The 19,233-nt window shown below is 36.3% G+C and overlaps 1 protein-coding gene across 3 annotated transcripts in view; it reads right to left on the bottom strand.

Moving 5' to 3' along the window:
* Positions 1-19,233, bottom strand: part of PLCB1 (phospholipase C beta 1) — a 673,777-nt gene that overhangs the window by 242,016 nt on the left and 412,528 nt on the right. For all 3 annotated transcript variants that reach the window (XM_055305255.1, XM_055305265.1, XM_055305262.1), the window contains exon 4: positions 2,771-2,908. In XM_055305255.1, coding sequence (XP_055161230.1) covers positions 2,771-2,908 — 138 coding nt within the window. The remainder of the gene's footprint in view (positions 1-2,770; positions 2,909-19,233) is intronic.

The following is a 19,233-nucleotide window of genomic DNA, read 5'->3' as shown; positions in this document are numbered from 1 at the left end:
ACTGCAAGAGATACCATGTTTGTAGTCTAATTACAGAGAGAAAAATTGAAAGTGTTCTCTTCCATCAATCTTTTAAATAAGTCACTTGTCTTAAGGAATAAATAAAAAGTTCAAATTCAAGTGATTTATGTTTATTAAGAAATAAAGCATACAAATCTAGAATAATATATTTGGGTAAGTTCAAGTCGTAGTTCTGACTAATTTTTTAAATTGATCCAAGAGATTTCTCAGAAATCTATGATATTGCTATAACTGAGCAACTTCCTTCAGATTTTTTGCCCTCCCTGCATACCCCATAAAGAAGTAACCCTCTTTTCCCACCCCCATACCCTTTCTTCCTGCTTTACTCTTCCACACGATCTCCATCTGACCTACAATATGTTTCCTTCATCATTATGATTTATCTGTTTATTTCTCCCAGAACACTGGCTCTCAGCAATCTAGAATGCTGTATCCTTAACACTGGAATTGTGGTTGGCGTAGAGAAGGAAACTGACAAATATGTGTTGAACGAATGAACAAGCCAGAATTCCTTTGTAAATAATTTCTTCTGGAGACATTCGAGTTTCAAAGCAGCTCAGGTTTCTGTCAAGCGCTCTACATAATGAGACAGGCTGACTCCTTTGGCATTGGCACTACACAAAGCACCATGTACACTGGCCCCAGAGATTAAATAAAAGGTGTGATGTTATGAGACAATACTAACACTTAGAAGGAGGGAAAGTACGTTTTGAGAGTAAAATGGTCTTTGCAAATCTTAACCTGCTGACAGAGCAATTTCAGTGAGGGAAAAAAAATACCTTACCGGGAAGGCAGGGAAGGCAAAACATATTCCGTATCTTCATTAATTATACCAGGAACATCAAGTTGCTGCTGGAAAAATGTCTACAGATACAGTCCTCATGGAGAATATTACAGAACTCAGAAATCAAAATTCCTAAAGAAAACTAATGGGTAGGAGTGTACAGAGAGAAGGAAATTGAATATGTTTTAAACATAACTGCACAAAGGTTTAATGCAGTATAAGATATGTAGATTGGCTTGTAATATATAATCTATATTCATTCTTAGTAAAAACCTCCCTAAAACTCACTGTCACTTATTGGATGTTTCTGAGAGTTAATGAATCTCCTGAATTGGTTACTTTTTTAAGCTGAATATGGTTGCATTTGGGGAAGATATCTTAAAAATATTTTGTAAATCATTAATATGTATTTACATATATTCATTCATCCATTCAACCATCCAGTGATATACTGAGAAATGAACTATATACAACTCACAGATTACCAATAGTATACCAGAATAAAAACTCTTGCTAGGCAAGTATAATGCTATCACACTGAATGTTTCATAAAACTGAAGTCTCTCCAAACATCAAAGTAAGTTATACTGCAGAAGCAAATGGGTGACTTGGTTCTTAGAAGGAAAATAGACTAGGTCTGTAACACAGTCTTGGAGAGTAGTTTCCAGAGACTTCAGACTGTTAAAACTGGCTCACATTTCATTCATTCCTTTATAAGAAATAAAGTTGATGTTATGTAAATGTTGGAAATAAGCCTCTACCATGATCACTAAAGAATTAGAGTTCAGATCATTACTTTTGGTGTAGGTCAGAGAACTGTCAGACCACTGAGGGTTAAAAATTTATAAATCAGGGATCCCTGGGTGGCTCAGTGGTTAAGCATCTGCCTTTGGCCCAGGGCGTGATCCTGGAGTCCCGCGATCAAGTCCCACGTCGGGCTCCCTGCATGGAGTCTGCTTCTCCCTCTGCCTATGTCTCTGCCTCTCTCTCTCTCTCTTTGTCTCTCATGAATAAATAAATAAAATCTTTAAAAAATATTTATAAATCATAATGATAACTGGCTTGACATGACCCCATAGTTATCCTCGACATGAGAAGTTCTATAAGGGCAAAGATATAACATACAAACTTAAAATAATTCTTTGATTCATTTTCTTAACTCTTGAAGGAAAGGTATGAAGGATAAAGATCATCATTAGTATCCTATGAACTATAAACATGAACAAAGAAAGCTCTTCTTTCAATATGTTCATTTTAGTACTCTTTTCATGGCAATTGGACTGGTCCAGAGAAAGCATCGAAGTTGAGCCCAGGGTTCCCAGAAATTGATAGCTTCTCATTTGATAGATCTTGCCTGTATTCTAGTTATTTCTGTATGTATCCGAAAGGCCTGCCATATTAGTAAATTAGCAATTCCTTAATGGAGAGGCCCTGTCTAATTTACCATCCTAGTCTATAACTGAATAGATGTTATTTATTATTATTATTATTTGAAATTTTTATCTTAAAAGTGTTTAATACCTTCTCATATTCATTAAGCAGCTACCATGTGTATGGTGGTGGGTTAGGTACTGCACACGGTAAAAGAAGTTAAAAATGTGCTAAGGATGCCTGCTCAAGGAGAGGATTGAATGGAGACCGGGTCAGAAATGTTATGGAATGAGGCTAAGACACAATGTGTGGGGACAAGATGTTTAGGGAACTAAAAATTGGTTTCACTTATATTTTCTCCTGCAAATAAATTATATCAAATGTCTTATTCTTGATGAAAAATCTCCATAATTCTTAGTAGATATCATTATTTGGAGGCATTTGAATTACACTTCTACCTGAGCAGCTGAATTATTTTTAGATGTAATTTTAAGACATGTTAAATATGACAAAAACCCAGTCTTTTGCAGGCATCAGTACAATATAAGGATTCAGAATGAGGTGACAAATGTCAGAAGTTTCCATCCACTGTACCTTGGCCACTTCTTCTTGGAAAGCCACGAGATTCAAATGGGAGATGTTAACTAAGTCAGGCCCATACACCACCGTTATCATGCGATGCTCCAGGCGTCCGATGTTCCCCACATCCAAAAGTTCACGTAATTTGGGGTCCTAGATAATAAATGTTGAAAAAGTTAGTCTATAACTAGAGATTCCAACATGGTAGCATAGTTTCAAAAGTATTAGACCCAAAATGCCTGCAAAACAAAATTGCTTTTTATTCTTACTAAAAAATAGTATGATTGAAATCTTAAACCCCATCATGGCCCAGACAGGTAGAGTAACCTGATGAAAGGTTGTAGAGAGAGAATTTCTTCTGAGAAATCTCTTACGACTTATGGTCCTCATGGGATTATATAACATGAAATGAGCAAGACAGAGAAAGACAAATATTGTATAATATCACTTACATGAAGAATTTTTTAAAAAGCTGAACTCAGAGAAAAAAGAGTAGAGTGGTTCATTCCAGGGGCAGCAGTATGGGGAAAATGAGATTTTATTCAAAGAGTACAAACTTCCAGATACAAGATGAATAAATTTTAAGGATTGAATGTATAGCATGGCAATTAATATTATAGTTAATATTGTATTATGTACTAGAAAGATGCTAATAGAGTAGTTCTTAAATGTTCTCACCACAAAAAAGAAATGGTAATTATGTGATGTGATGGAGGTGTTGGCTAATGTGTGGTGGCAATCAGCATTATATTGCAGTATATGCGTGCATCAAATCATCATGTACATTTTATAGTTACACAATGTTATATGGTAATTAACCTCAATAAACTTGGAACAAAATAAGACTTATGGTCCTCAGTCAACAGCTCTTTCTGTCATACATCTTTTAGTAGCATATTTTTATGTGCTATAATTCTCCCTTTATTTCCTCCAATCATCCCATGAATCACATATTGAAATACAAAATGTCTCCTCAATTCATGACACATTAAGGAGAAGAAGGTGATTCGTGTAGAATCAAAACATGGAAGGCGTGAGGCGGAAACATGGCTGAAAGTCACAGAGTGGACCTTCTCCAACACTGAGTTCCATTGTAAAGACAGGCTGTTAGACTGGGCAAAATGGCGGCGCCTGCCATGAATATGTTCATTTTAATTCCACTGTCAGAATGTACTGGGATTTGGACATAGAGAACTTCTGCGATCTTTTCAGAGCAAGTTCCATTCTTTGAGATATCATAAGTAAGGATTCCTTAGAGATCTAGTCCTGCTGGGAAATGGAGGTTTCTGAACCTCCCAAATTGAAGTAAGACCTAAAATAAGACTCATTCACCTTGGCTGAATCCTTTTCCTCTCATTGGAAATGAGAGGTCCATGCAGAAAATTAACATCAAATCAACACTTAGCAAATCTGCAGCCAGCTTCTGAGCAAGGAATAGATTTGTATTCTTATTTATTTAGCTAAATTCTGTGCCAACAGGGCCTGGTTATTCTGATCTCCTTGCTGAGGTTTATATTCACAAATTCATGTAAGAATTTGCATTCTTACAAAGAAAAAGTGGGTTTTTAACACAAATGAAGAAAGAAAATAAAACCTTTCCAGCTCAATTATTTGATCTATTGCCATTAATTCTTTCTTAGTTAATAAAACTTTCTCCTCTGTTTGTCTACATAAAGAGGAACGTTTTCAGGTAAGTTATGAAGAGAAAAATCCATTTCAGAGGTGTGCCCAGTATAACTAAAACCTCAACTCCACTAACAAGTTGGGAACTTATCAAAAACATCAGGCCTCCTAGAAAGATCAAATATTATCACAAGAACATCATTTTGCATGACCTAGAAAAGGAGAGGAATAGAGGAGAAATTTTATTAAGCAAACAATAGCAAAAAAAGGGAAATTTTTAGCATTCTAGCATTAATGAAAGATTCAAGGAAAAGATTCAGGAAGAATGGATTTTTTTTTTTTGTGAAGACTAATAAAAGAATGATTCTAGCTGTTCCATGAAATGATTAATTGCATCCTGATTTTTAAACATTTTGATTTACTTATTTTTTAATTCAAGTATAATTAACATACAGTGTTATATTAGTTTCAGGTATAAAATATAATGATGAAACAATTCTGTTCATTTCTTAGTGCTCATCATGATAATTGTTCTTAATCCCCTTCACCTATTTCACACATTCCCCCCACCCACCTCCCTGCTGGCTACCACCAGCTCATTCTCTGTATTTTTGTTTGCCACTTTTTTTGCTTTGTTCGTTTGCATCATAGTTTTTGAACGCGTTTGAGGCATGGTTAGAAAAGAAAATGATCAGTACTTTTAATTTTCTGTATGCATACTTGGAAGAGAAAGGTAATTCTTAGAAACCATCTGAAACTTTAATTATAAATAACAAATTTAAAATCAACAATTACAGAGTCTATCTGAGATATTGTGATTTATTAGAAAAATAGATTTGGTCATTCAGATGACCAAAATATATTTCTTGTATGGATTTGGTCATTGTCTGAGGTTGCTGGGTCACAGCCTCTAAAACCAGAGCATTTTCTGTGCAGTCCATATTACTTTACTAATTCTCATGTCTTTTATTTATTTATTTATTTTTTAAAAAATATTTTATTTATTTATTCATGAGATACACTGAGAAAGATAGAGAGAGGCAGAGACACAGGCAGAGGGAGAAGCAGTTTCCACGCAGGGAGCCTGAGGCGGGTCTCGATCCCCGGTCTCCAGGATCACGCCCTGGGCAGAAGGTGGCGCTAAACTGCTGAGCCACCTGGGCTGCCTCTCTCTTGTATTTATTTATTTATTTATTTATTTATTTATTTATTTATTTATCCATGAGAGAAACACACACACACACAGAGAGAGAGAAAGAGAGAGAGAGAGAGGCAGAGACACAGGCAGAGGGAGAAGCGGGCTCCATGGATGGAGCCCTATGTGGGACTCAAACCCAGGACTCCAGGATAACGTCTTGGACTGAAGGTGGCGCTAAACCGCTAAGCCACCCGGGCTGCCCTCTCATGTCTTTTAAAAACAGGTTTTCCCACTTATTATATAGTGATTGATTAAAGAGTGCCGCTCTCAGAACTGCATGGACTAAGTGTGGGGGTCAGGGAGGAGCAGGTATCTGAGAAGCCATTCTATATATAAGTGTCTCTACATCTGAGATGTTGTACAATAAATAATAAAAAGAGTATTGAGCATGAACTGCAGGCACAGTAAGATTTGAGAAATATTCTTTCAATAGAAACCACAGTATTTTAAAATTATGTAATTCTGGAAGTAAATAGAGAAATTGTTTAAAGTATATAATAAACAAGTTCTTTACTAATGTCCTTTTTTGGTGATTGACCATACCAGTTTTTAAACTGTATTTTAATATCTTTCCTACCATTAGTCATTTTATTTGTTTTTACAAGTCCTTTTCCTTTATATTTTTATTAACATAAAACTTGGGTTATACTAGCATTCTCCCCCTTAAGAAGTGACTTCTCTTTTTACCTATAACTCTGAGTTTTCTCATTTTGAACACAATATCCCAAGGTGACATGGTAGCCTCAAACCCGAGTTCATTATTGAGCATATTGACATATGAAGGGTATACTGGAAAAAAAAATTGTCCTTTCAAGTACTGAAAGCTGCCCTCAGTTGTTTCAGCAGAGGAGACCCTCAGAGAATAGGCAAAGGGAGAATTATCTGGGAGGATAAATAGCAAAGGCACCAAAGTGTTTGGAGGTCCTTATAGGTAGAAGGAATTTAATGGAAATGCCTTGAAAAAATATTGTTTTTGGGTACATCAGTCTCAAGTCTGGGGATATGAGTGGCTGTATTTCAAAAATGAATAAAATTAAAGTAGTAACAGTAACAAAACCGTACACACAATTTGCATGAAAACCACCCTCTCCTAAAAACCTATCCTACTAAGGATTTTATGTCTGAGATTGTCTTTCCTTCTTCTCTTTCTTAGTTTCTTTCTTTCTTTCTTTCTTTCTTCTTTCTTCTTCTTTCTTTCTCTGAAAGGAGGGGGAGAGAGAGAGAACACATATCATGAGTGGGGCGGCGGGGCGGGGGGGGGGGCAGAGGGAGAGAGAGAATCCAAGCAGTGCTCAATCTCAGGCCCTCGGATCATGATCTGAGCTGAAATCAAGAGTTGGATGCTCAACTGACTGAGCCACCCAGGTGCCCCGGTCTGAGATTTTCTTATTGATTGAATATCCTAACCAGTTTCCAGAGAAGTATTTACCTTCTCAGGTTACTACCAAATTCAACACATTTCTTGGTCCCTGTGATTTATATTCCTTGAGATTTTTATAAAGAAAATGAGCTATCTCTACAATTCTGTAATAATGTTAAATTTATCTGTTGGAGAACACTAAAGAATATAGCTCAGAAAACAGTAAGAGATGAACTTGGAATTTCGTATTTTCACTAAGCTGTCACTCAAGGCCTGCTTTCCCCTGAGAATATACTGATATGTCTCTACGGTTAGAATTAGCCAGACAACTAAGAATTTTGGCAGCTACAATTTAACCACACTGTGCAAGAGTTAAGTCCTAGATCACTTCCATTCCCCTAAGAGTTACAAAATGGAGACTGTCTGACTGAATAAGCTCACTTTTTTTCAATCATCAGGATTCATGATCAAATTACTTCATGTCTGTTGCAAAGAAAGTTACTCAAGTTAATAATTCTCATTTCCAGGTAATAGACCAATGAAGAAAGTAAAGACCATTCTATACCTGAGACATATGGCGCCATTACAGCATGTATTACTATAATTGTATCATTTAAAACTTTGGAAATTAATGGAAGGGATAAACACAAGCCAAAGGATGATTTTTCAAAGAGCTAAAAGCTTTATTCCTTAATATGACTTTTAAAGGAAAGCTACTTTATTTGTATATTTGATATCTGCAAGATAAAATACCTTTTAAAGATCTGTACATTTCATTTTTGACACCAGAAAAATTTTGGTACAGAACATATACCCTACTCAGCCCCATGAAATATACATTTATTGGATTTTAGGCTTATGGAACAATCTGTATATTGATTAATTTTATTTTCAGCACTTAATGCAATATTTTCAACGTGAATTACAGTTGTATGAATGTAACTTTAATCCATCTTTCATATAATGGATCAAGTATATGAAAGTCTTTCCATTAACACACAGTAAAATAGTCAGAAATAAAGTGACAGATTCCTTGTTTATTTAAGTGACTTTTAAAAAGTATGGCCAAACTTAGTAGATACAAAGCTACCATTTCTTTGAAGGCAGAGCAATCTCTTTTTATGCTTTATTCAAATTTTGTTGTGAAAAAAAGATATTAACATAATATAGTATAACATAATATCCAGGATGGTTCTCCATCAAAAACTTGAATTTAATATTTGCCTCTCAAAAAAAAAAGATAGATTAACAAATTCCCTTAGAATCAATACTTATCCTCACACTTTTCATTTTAAAGGTTTCCTAATTTGCAAATGACACCTCTGAGAAAATGTTAGTATCTAAAATATGTAAAGAACTTATAAAACTCATCATCTCCCAAATGAATAATCCAATTAAAAATGGACAGAAGGGGGATCCCGGGGTGGCTCAGTGGTTTAGCGCCTGCCTTTGGCCCAGGGCATGGTCCTGGAGTCCCGGGATTGAGTCCCGCGTTGGGCTCCCTGCATGGAGCCTGCTTCTCCCTCTGCCTGTGTCTCTGCCCCCATCTCTCTCTCTCTCTCTCTCTCTCTCTCTCTCTCTCTCTCTCTCTGTCTATCATTAATAAATAAATAAAATCTTTTAAAAAAATGGACAGAGACATGAATAGACATTTTTTCAAAGAAGACACACAGCGAGTGAACACATGAAAAGATAATATCATGCATCATCAGGGAAGTGCAAATAGAAACTGCAATGAGATTTCACCTTACACCTGTCAGAATGACTAAAATCAACAATATAAGAAACAACTGGCGTTGCAAGGATATGAAGGGAACCAACCTATATGCACTGCTGTTGTGAATGCAAACTGGCACAGCCACTCCAGAAAAGAGTATGGAGGTTCCACAAAAGTTAAGAGTAAAACTACCCTTGATCCAGCAATCACACTACTAGGTATTTCTCTGAAGAACAGAAGAATTACTAATTCAAAGGGATTCATGCACCCCAAAGTTTATAACAGCATTATTTACAATAGCCAAATAATGGAGACAGCCCAAGTGTCTATCAATTGATGAATGGATAAAGAAGATGTGGTATATATACACAGTGGAATATTACTCAACCCATAAAAAAGAATGAAATCTGAATGGAGCTATAGAATATAATGCTAAGTGAAATAAATCAGTTAGAAAAAGACAAATACCATACGATTTCACTCAAATGGGGGAATTTAAGAAACAAAATAAATTATCAAAAGGGGAAAAAAGAGAGAGGCAAACCAAGGAATAGGCTGAACCATAGAGGACAAACTGACAGTTACCAGAGTGAAGATGGGGGAGATGGGTTAAATAGGTGATAGAGATTAAAGACTAAACTTGGCATAATGAGCACTGGGTGTTGCATGAAAGTATCAGATCACTATATTGCATACCTGAAACTAATATTACACTGTAAGTTAAGTAACTGGAATTTAAATAAAATCTTAAAAAAATAAAATGAAAGTTTCTCTCTCCTTTTAATGAATGTGATGAGGAATGTCATTCTCTTCAGGATGTACCAGTAGCTTAGGCAGCTGACATAGCCAGCAACCCTTTTTAGATAAAACACCATCCACTTGCATGAACCACAATTCTGAAACACAGTGCTGTGAACATTCTCCTATGCAGAGAGGAAGACTTGGAAGATGTTGTGTAGGCATTTCTTTTTCCTGTAAGTGAAAGGTGAGGGAGGCTTGGATATTTTTCAGCCATTCCTTTAGATGGAGGGAGCAAGAGGAAAACAGACTGACTATGACAAAGAAAGTGACTATAGACAAATACTAGAAAGAAAAACAGAGCAGATAAAGTACTGTCCTTCAGATTTCACAATGGTATTATAACAAGATCATTTATGTTTGTTTGGATAGAGTGGTGATGAATGTATCAAGACAGTCTTCACTCATGGGGTGCTGGAGTGTACAAATAAATCTACCAATAGAGAAAATAAAATAGAGTTGGCCTGCCTATGCATCTCCATCCAAAATAAAGTAGTTCAAAGGTGCCAGGCATGAATTGATAGAGCTAAAGTTAATATGTTCTCATTCATTTGGGGAATATGAATAATAGTGAAGGGGAATATAAGGGAAGGGAGAAGAAATGTGTGGGAGATATCAGAAAGGGACACAGAACATAAAGACTTCTAACTCTGGGAAATGAACTAGGGGTAGTGGAAGGGGAGGAGGGCGGGGGGTGGGGGTGAATGGGTGACGGGCATGGAGGGGGACACTTGACGGGATGAGCACTGGGTGTTATTCTGTATGTTGGTAAATTGAACACCAATAAAAATTAATTTATAAAAAAATATGCTATTGAAATATAAAATAAAAAAAATTGTTTGGGGAAAATGTAAAAACAACCATCCCCAAAAATATTCCCTTTGAATATGAACATATCCACGTGGCTAAGGGTTTGGTTATTCTTGGGAATGGCCACAGAGAAGAGAGAAAATTCAAGAAGAATGTCCAAATAGCATTCTAGTGATTAATTAAAAATTTAACTGATTGATGTTTTTCTCCTCTCCATAAACAAGCTCAGAGCACTGTTTCATATATTTTCAAAAGCTAGAAAGAAAAGAAAGAGAAAGAGGGTTCTGGAGGTGTTCAGATGGCTGACACTCAGAAGTAGCAGAAAAAAGAATTAAAATAAAGTGCCCAGATGCCTGGGAACAAGTGAGTTAGTCCCATAATGTGGAGATGTTCAAGGGACATTTGCCACAACTGGAAAAATGCTGTACAGATAGCATTTCAAGAGGTTGCATTATCTGAGCTGGATTGCAATGCACCTGCTTAGCTTAAAGGATGTTTGTCTTGATGCTCCAGAAGCAGACATGAGTGAACAATCTGGAGGCAAGTAGGTTAATTTGGAGGTGATAACGGGAAGGGTGATGAGGGAGTGAGAAAATGAGATGGGAGGAGAGGAAGCCAATAAACTGTGTTAATGGGAGGTTTACCACTTTGAGCAACTGAGGCTCCATCCATTCAGGGCCACTCTAAGAGACTGTGAAGAACACATTTGAGAACGTTCCCCAAGGAGTGTTAGGAAAACTAGAATACTGATCCTTTAACCATCTATCATTGGTGAAGAGTGTCTCCTGGGGTGCTTTCTTGCATCATGGCCAGAAAGCATTATCACACATATATGGGAGCCCTGCAGGTCCTCTCTAGGGGTGGAATATATGTGCCTTGAAAATGTGTGTTACACTGTTGTAGTAGTAACTCTCTGAGAAATGCAACCACCTAAACACCAGCAAAATTCATATGTGCCTGCCACTGCCACTCCAGTGCATAAAGATCTTTGTGCCCCAAGGGGTCATGGTACTTGCAAAGCAGGCTATTGGACATCACCTGTCCCTTACTGTTTAGCTTCCTCACTAAGATGGTGAAACTCATTTTATTTTTCTCCAACTTTCTGGGAGGGAGTTGGTGCTTCTAGATAAGTCTCAATGTTGTTGTGCCCAAGTTTTGGAAGAATAAAGAGGCTCATTTGGGTTTTTTTGGGGGGGCGGGTTAAAGATTTTATTTATTTATTCATGAGAGATACAGAGAGAGGGAGAGGGAGAAGCAGGCTCCATGCAGGGAGCCCAACGTGGGACTCGATCCCGGGTCTCCAGGATCAGGCCCTGGGCTGAAGGTGGTGCTAAACCGCTGAGCCACCAGGGCTGCCCAAGAGGCTCATTTGTTAAAAGAATGCAGATACATTAACTAAGTTCACCCTGGTGTGTGCATCCTTTACAGGTGAGTTTTTTTTTTTCTTTTCCTATTTTGTTGTAATGTCAGCCTCCTTACATGGTACTTGATATATAGTACCCCTTCAATGGCACCAAAAGAGTTTCTGGAACCTCAGAACAGAAGTTAAAATGAAGCATAACCAAAAAAAGGCTCAGTAATTCCTTAATAACGACAAACACAAACAATGCTCCCTTTGCAGTTTCCGGAAAATCCAAGTGTTTCCTAAGACTTTTGACACTTTGAAGAGGATAGTAGAAATTATATCCACCCTGTTTGACTTTGAGTTTTGGTTCTGCCAATTAAAAGCAATGCAGTCTGTTGAGATTTCCTTAATCTTTCTATGCCTCAGTTTGTTAATCTGTGGGATGAGGATACTAGTATTGACCTCTTAAAAAGTTTGTTATGGGAATAAATGATTAATTATATTTTAAGTGCTCTGGGTAGCACATAACAAGCTGTGAGTACTTGAAAAATAAATCAGAAGCTTGAAAATGAAAGACAATATGGGGGTATCTGAATAATTTAATGGCATCAGAATATTTTACTATATATACTTACATATATATTTATTTACTTTATGACTCAACAAGCAAGACATATATTTGCATTTATATTTATACATTTATGGTTCACGTATATTTGGCTGACTATATTCTACTCATAGGCATTTACATTTTTAAATTTTCTTTAATTTATTCTTCCGTGAAAAGCATAATCCAAAAAGAGCTAGAAAACAAGTCATTTCTAGAACTTTTATATTTAACTAGCTTTGAAAATTAGGCAACTTGTTTTTTGCTGTTTCAGATTAGCGTCCACACAATATGGGTGATAGTAATGCCTGCTCATCTTAAAGCATTGATGTGGCGACCCAAATAAAATCTGCAAACAGTAGTGTGCCACCATATATTTTGTGGTGACTAACATGATTAACTTATCTTAAGGATGATGTGAAAATTGGCAGTGAAAGATTATTAGCTTTATATCTTTCCCTTGTTAAAATTATAAAGGGTTGTATGGATTTAGAGAAGTTTTCCTTTCAGTTTGCTATAAATAATTGAAGGAATTTAAAGTAAATGGATACCTTATAAGTGCCTAAATACAGTTGTGAATATGTTTGTTAAAGTCTCTAAAAATATTTCAAGATAAAATATTATTTGATTTTCAGATTGATCTTCTTGTTTTATCTACATCTCTTTTCTTTTCCATTACTCTAGATAGATGAGTTAACAATGCACAAAGATCAATAATGTAATTATTTCTTTAGAAATACAGGAGTATAAAGCTTTTCACAATTCCAAGTCTGGAGGAGGTCTCATGTCTACTTTATAAGAAATAACTAGTAGCATATAAATAAGCTCTGCCTTAAGTGTGCCTCTTTGTGTGTTTCTCATTGAAAGTAAGAAAACATCTTCTAAAATTCTTTTTTTTTTTAAGATTTTATTTATTTATTCATAAGAGACACACAGAGAGAGGCAGAGACACAGGCAGAGGGAGAAGCAGGCTCCATGCAGGGAGCCCCATGCGGGACCGGATCCCACGTCTCCAGGATCACACCCTGGGCTGAAGTCGGCGCTAAACTGCTGAGCCACCCAGGCTGCCCATCTTCTAAAATTCCTTACTGTGAATTACTCTTACTCCGTCTTACTCTTCTGAGCCATCTTTTCTCTCCCCTACCAGTTTTCCCTAGGGGACTTTGTAAATCCTTTGAAACCTGGCAAGTCAAATGTTTTTATATCATCCTATAAAGACAACATTTAATGCACAGAGTGTTTTAGCTCGAATTGTAATATTGCCCAATTTCCTATCAAGAGAACTCAAATCATGCTATTAATAAGGACTAACTCAAATTATTCCACTTCTTGAGTTCTCTAGTTCATTTAAATATGTGCTTTATGTTCAAAACAAACACTGTCTTAGGTACTCAGGAAACAGTATACGAAGTGGGTGTAAGAGGATTCATATACTTTCCCTTTTTTTTTTCCTTCTTTAGTGATTCCCACTTAATACTTTTCTTGTGAAACACAGTTTAGAAGATATTGGAAGACTGGTTCACAGTTTCACTCCTATCTAAAGATTCCCTAACATTGTTGGGTAATTTTAGCAATTAAGTACAAAAAAAATGGATTGCATTGAACCATGAATAGATTGCTTCTAATAGTTTGCTGGTACACACTTAAGACTTCCAACAGAAAAAAACAAAAACAAAAACCACAAAGAAACAAATAACAAGAACAAAAACTCCCATAGCCCTGAACTGTAGAATTTCCTGATTTTCATAGTGATTAAGCTACATTGATAAGTAAAACAGGTACTACAAAACCCCAAGGTGCTTACAGTCTGGGAGGAAACAAAGCATTAGTCAGAGTCTGTAAATAAATGTAAGAGGTTTAGTAGGTGAACCTAATATATATAATGGAATAAGTGAGGGCTTCCCTAAAAAAGTATTAGATCAACTGAAATCTGAAAAATGGGAAAGAGTCTTAATCATGGGTAGGAGGTGTAGTAAGAAGCACTTCAGGCAGAGAAATGGCACATGCAAATGATTTGTGGCAGGAGAAAGAGCAGCAAAGTTCCAAGTGAGTAAGAGAGCCTAGGTGAAATGAACCAGAGGGCGATCCCTCTATAGACAGGGGACCAGACTATACTAGGAAATATGTCTCTCCTTGTTAAGGAGTTCTAAACCCTTGAGCAAGAGAGAGGAATGGTTTAAAGCAGAGGAAAGACAGTATGTGATTTACTAGAATGTGGAGAAAGATTGGAGGGTCGGCACCTGCAGCATTTTAGGAGAGAAGGACTTGTAGCATAGTGGTGCAACTAGACAGAGTTGAAAAGGTAAAAAATCAGCTTGAAGTGTTGTTGGATCGTGTATTGGGGTTGAAGAAATGCAGGTAGCAGCAATAACTATTAGATTCTGAAAATGGAGGCGATGTGTAGTCAGGAGGCTCAGGGATGCCTGAAAGAGGGACAGGTTTAGGGGGAGTAGATGGAATGATAATGAGTTTGGTTTTTAATCTACTAAATCTGAGGTGCCTTTGAGACTACTCCTACTCCCTGATCATAAATCTGTTTGCAAAGGTCTTATCTACCAGGGAGTGGCTACAGAAAACAAAGACTCTGATTCCAGTTTTATTCTAGATAGGATGCTAAATACGTCAACATGTCAAGTAGATTTGTTACACTTTCTCCTCTTCCATGGATTTCAGGTCATTGTCCTTTAATCCCTAACATTTTTTTCTTTTATTCCCATGTTAAAGTCATTTTATATTTATCAAAATATAGCCAAAGGAAGCCAAATGAAATATATACATTTAAAGAACAGCTTTTGAAGGGACTTAACGAGAAGTGACATCTTTTGGATAATCTCTACAGGAGACAGAAATATTAACAAAAAATTCTGTGTATTGTTAAATTCAGTAGTGGAAGGGGCACTTGAGTTTTAAAGGTACTTTATCAAAAGCATTGATTTCTAAGGCTGTTCTCTTGTATGAGAGCAGTTTTGAATAGTAATTTAGGACAAAAAAACGCATCATCAAATTGTGATCTGTGAGAGGTCTCTACAAATAACGAAAAAACTATGAATCACTGCTTTCCTTATGAACTTAGCTTCCCCAAATCCAAGTGATTTGCAAAATTCTCAAATATTTTAGTAGTATTTTCAGGCCAACATGTAAAACTAAAATCATTTAAGCACACAGAATGGACTAGAATATGCAGCTTTTTAAAGTGATGTTTTGAGGAGTTTTAAAGAATAGGATACAACACTTATGCATATTATCAGCTATAAAAGTGACACTGAACCCTTGTACATGTGGTGTTAATTCTTTGAAACTATAAGTATAGAGAGCAAAGACTTGAAATACAACTAGCAGTCTTATTTCTATGTGGTGGAATGATAGGTGATTTTTTTTTCAGATAAAAGAAACTTCTGAATATGAAGATATTACATACTCATAAAAAGTTCAAGTAATTTAGAGAAGTATAATGAAATGAAATTAACCCCAAATTCCACCAGCTGGAAGCAACTACTAAAAATATGTTATAGAACATTTTTCCAGACCAACATTGTCTAATGGAACTTTCTATGGTAATTAAACTGTTTAATATGATAGCCATTAGCCACATGTATCTAGTGAATATTTGAAATGTGGCTAGTGCAGTTAAAGAACCGAATTTTTAATCTACTGGAATTTAAATTTAAATAGCTACATGAGGTCAATGGCAAGTTAAGTTCTAAACATTTCTAGTGTTTTTTTTTTTCATTTCTAGTGTTTAGATAGTGTAGTTCTAAGCATGTCTCTTTACACACACACATGGTTTTATATAAATAGGCTCAAATCACATATTTGTTACTTGCACATTTATCAATAGTTTGATGAAGTGTTTATAGACACAGGCATATATTCCTCTTTTAATTGATTCTGCAGTATTCATTGTAGGAATTTATTTAACACATCATTTTATAATGTATTTAATATACTTCTCATCATTGCACAGATTTTACTATTCTAAGCAATGCTTCAATGAACATCTCTGTGAATATATTATCATGTACTTTCATGTACTCGACTGATGATCTAATTGGGATAAATTCCCAGGCTTGGAATTGCGGGGCTGAAGGTAACTTGTCGATATTCCCAGTGCTCACTAAAGAGGCGTTACTAATTTACAGCCCCACAAATAGTGTATGAGGTCACAAATATGAGTTATTGACAATTTTTCATCTTTAGCAGATTATTAAAATAATATTTTATTATTTTTATTTATGTTTTAAAAATTAATAGTGGCAGTAAGCATCTCTTCTTGTTTATTGGCATTCACATGTCTTTTATAGTATGAACTATTTGTTCATCCTCCTATTTTATCAGGATATTTCTCTTTCTTATTAATTTATAAAAATATTTTTTTGTTAACACTTTACCTAGTAAATATATATATTTTTTAAGATTTTTATTTATTTATTCATGGGAGACAGAGAGAGAGAGGGACAGAGATATAGGTAGAGGGAGAAGCAGGCTCCATGCAGGATCACGGCCTGAGCCAAAGGCAGATGCTCAACCACTGAGCCACTCAGGTGTCCCCCTAGTAAATATTTTGTAATAATTTCTCCAAATGTATCACTTGCCTTAATGTTTGTCATAATGTATTTTTTCTCTCTGGAAATTTAAAAGTTTTTGATATTCAAACCTATCAATATTTTAGATCATTTTTGTCTGATTTATTGTCATCTGTAGAAAGGTCTTCCCTATCTTGACAGTAAAAAATGCATTTACACATATTTTTATTTACACAGTTTTGGTAAGAATATATTTTGTCTTCATCATTTTAGTACTTTGTAAATTGTTATAAAAACTATACACTCCCTTTTTTAAAGATTTTATTTATTTGAAAGAGAGAGTGAGCACAAGAGAGTGCAAAAGAGAGCATGAGAAGAGGTGGGGAGGAGAAAGAGGGAGAAGCAGGCTCCCCACCAAAGACAAAGCAGAGAGGGGTGCTTTGATGCAGGGGTGGGGTTGAGGGTGGGGCTCAACCCCAGGACCCTGGGATCATAACCTGAGCTGAAGGTAGACACTTAACAGACTAAGCTCACCCAGATGCCCCAAGACCATGCACTCCTAATACACTCTGTTGCAATATTGAGATAAATATTAAAAAGTATTTTAAAAAATAACAAGCACTTTTTTAAAAAAATGAGAGTGCTAATAGTTTCTTCACAGTCTATAGATGAGGATTTACAACTGCTCGGCATCATGAGAGAATCCTATATTGACTGCAAGTCATATACCAGCACAGAAAGGAGACAGCTACTAGCCTCTGAATCTCCCCTTGTGAGATTACTATACTCAAAGGTATGCTTAATGGGCACAGCTAATGTCCCTGAAGTGAGTATCCAAATGTACATTGTTGAATTTATTACTCTTAGGAGACCTTGAATTGCTCTGCCATAGCCATATTCTAACACTTGAATAAAAATGTCATAATTAACGGTGGTCACTGGTGTCACTTTACATAATTGCTGTTTTGGCTATGGGTGTGGCACACACACAGCTCTATAATGTATAGGGAAGTTACAAATCTAGCATAGTATTGGGCAGTACTCAACACTCCTTGAAGAGCCTTTAAATGTCTTCTTTTTTCTTTTCTTTATTTTTGAAAAATATTTTATTTATTTATTTGAGAGAGAGAGAGAGCACAAGTAGGGGGAGCAGCAGAGGGAGAGAGAGAGAGAGCACAAGTAGGGGGAGCAGCAGAGGGAGAGAGAGAGAGCACAAGTAGGGGGAGCAGCAGAGGGAGAGAGATGCAGGCTCCCTGCTGAGAAGAGAGCCAGACACTGGTCTTGATATCAGGACTCTGGGATCAAGACCTGAGCTGGAGGCAGTTGCTTAACCAACTGAGCCACTCAGGCACACACCCCCCCTTTTTGTTCTTTTGGAGAAATAAAGAGATGCACATTTAGACATTTAATATATATAGTAGAGGCAACATTCAATTCCAAGCTCTACTGCTTTATGGTTAAAAAGAAAACAAGAAAAATAGCCTTGTACCCATGCATCTCACAAGTAGATCCATTCCTACTTGACATTTATGTTAAATTGTATCATGTATAGGAGACACACTTAAATGTGATCATCCATTTAGGACCCAAAACTCTTCCTGAAAAGTCATTACAGACAGTAACTTTTTCTAGATTGTCTCAAAAAATGTCCTTCATACAGAAGGGAAGTGTGGTGTTTCATACTTAGGTTGGTAGTTTTGCTTTTGTGTAATCAAGCTCTGCTGGAAAAGGAGGATAAAGTCCCCTAGCACACAGGGGAAGCTATGGGGACCCAAATAAACTGGGACATGTGGCCTAGTCAGTAACTGGGGCTGAAGGGTCTGTGGTAACCTACAGATCTGTGGAGTTTAGTGGGTCCAAGGTAACCCAATCCACCTAAGGAACACAGGACATACAATGCCTCATGGATGTTTAAACTAGTGGGTAAAGAGGCCTCCTGGTGAAACATCTGGAATTCCACTAGGTTATGGTAGAGAAGAGGCTGTTAGACAAATAAGATGATGAGAAGATGCAGACATAAATGAGAGCTCTCATTTATATATGGCTCTTGCCCTACTTGCCCATCCAACGAATGGCACAGATGACATCTTAAGGACTGCCTTCTTCAAAATTGCCTTTTGGATCTTTATATCATAGAGTCCCAGGAAAACTCTGAATGCTTCCTTAAGTGAACTTTAGTACAAGAATTGATTCACCTAGACATAAATGAATATTCTGGGAACCTTATAAATACCATAAAAATACTTCTTTCATTTGTATCTATCTTTTTTATTCATTCATCATATTGTATGCTTTTATTTCCATTCTCTATGCTAGGGTTGTATCTATAAATGAGGTATAACGGTTGCTCTCAAAGTTCTAATGATCTGGTAAAGGAGAAACATACATAGACCATTTGAGTATAATAGGATAAGTGCTTTTGGAGCACTGAAGAAGGCCACCTAATTGTGTTTAAGAAATTAAAAAGGGTGAGCTCTACAGCTGGTTGGTTTCTCAA

Source organism: Nyctereutes procyonoides, unplaced genomic scaffold, assembly GCF_905146905.1.
Source record: "Nyctereutes procyonoides isolate TBG_1078 unplaced genomic scaffold, NYPRO_anot_genome, whole genome shotgun sequence".
NCBI lineage: Eukaryota > Metazoa > Chordata > Mammalia > Carnivora > Canidae > Nyctereutes > Nyctereutes procyonoides.
Note: the sequence above shows the minus strand (reverse complement) of the source record. Positions and strands in the feature narration are given on the sequence as shown.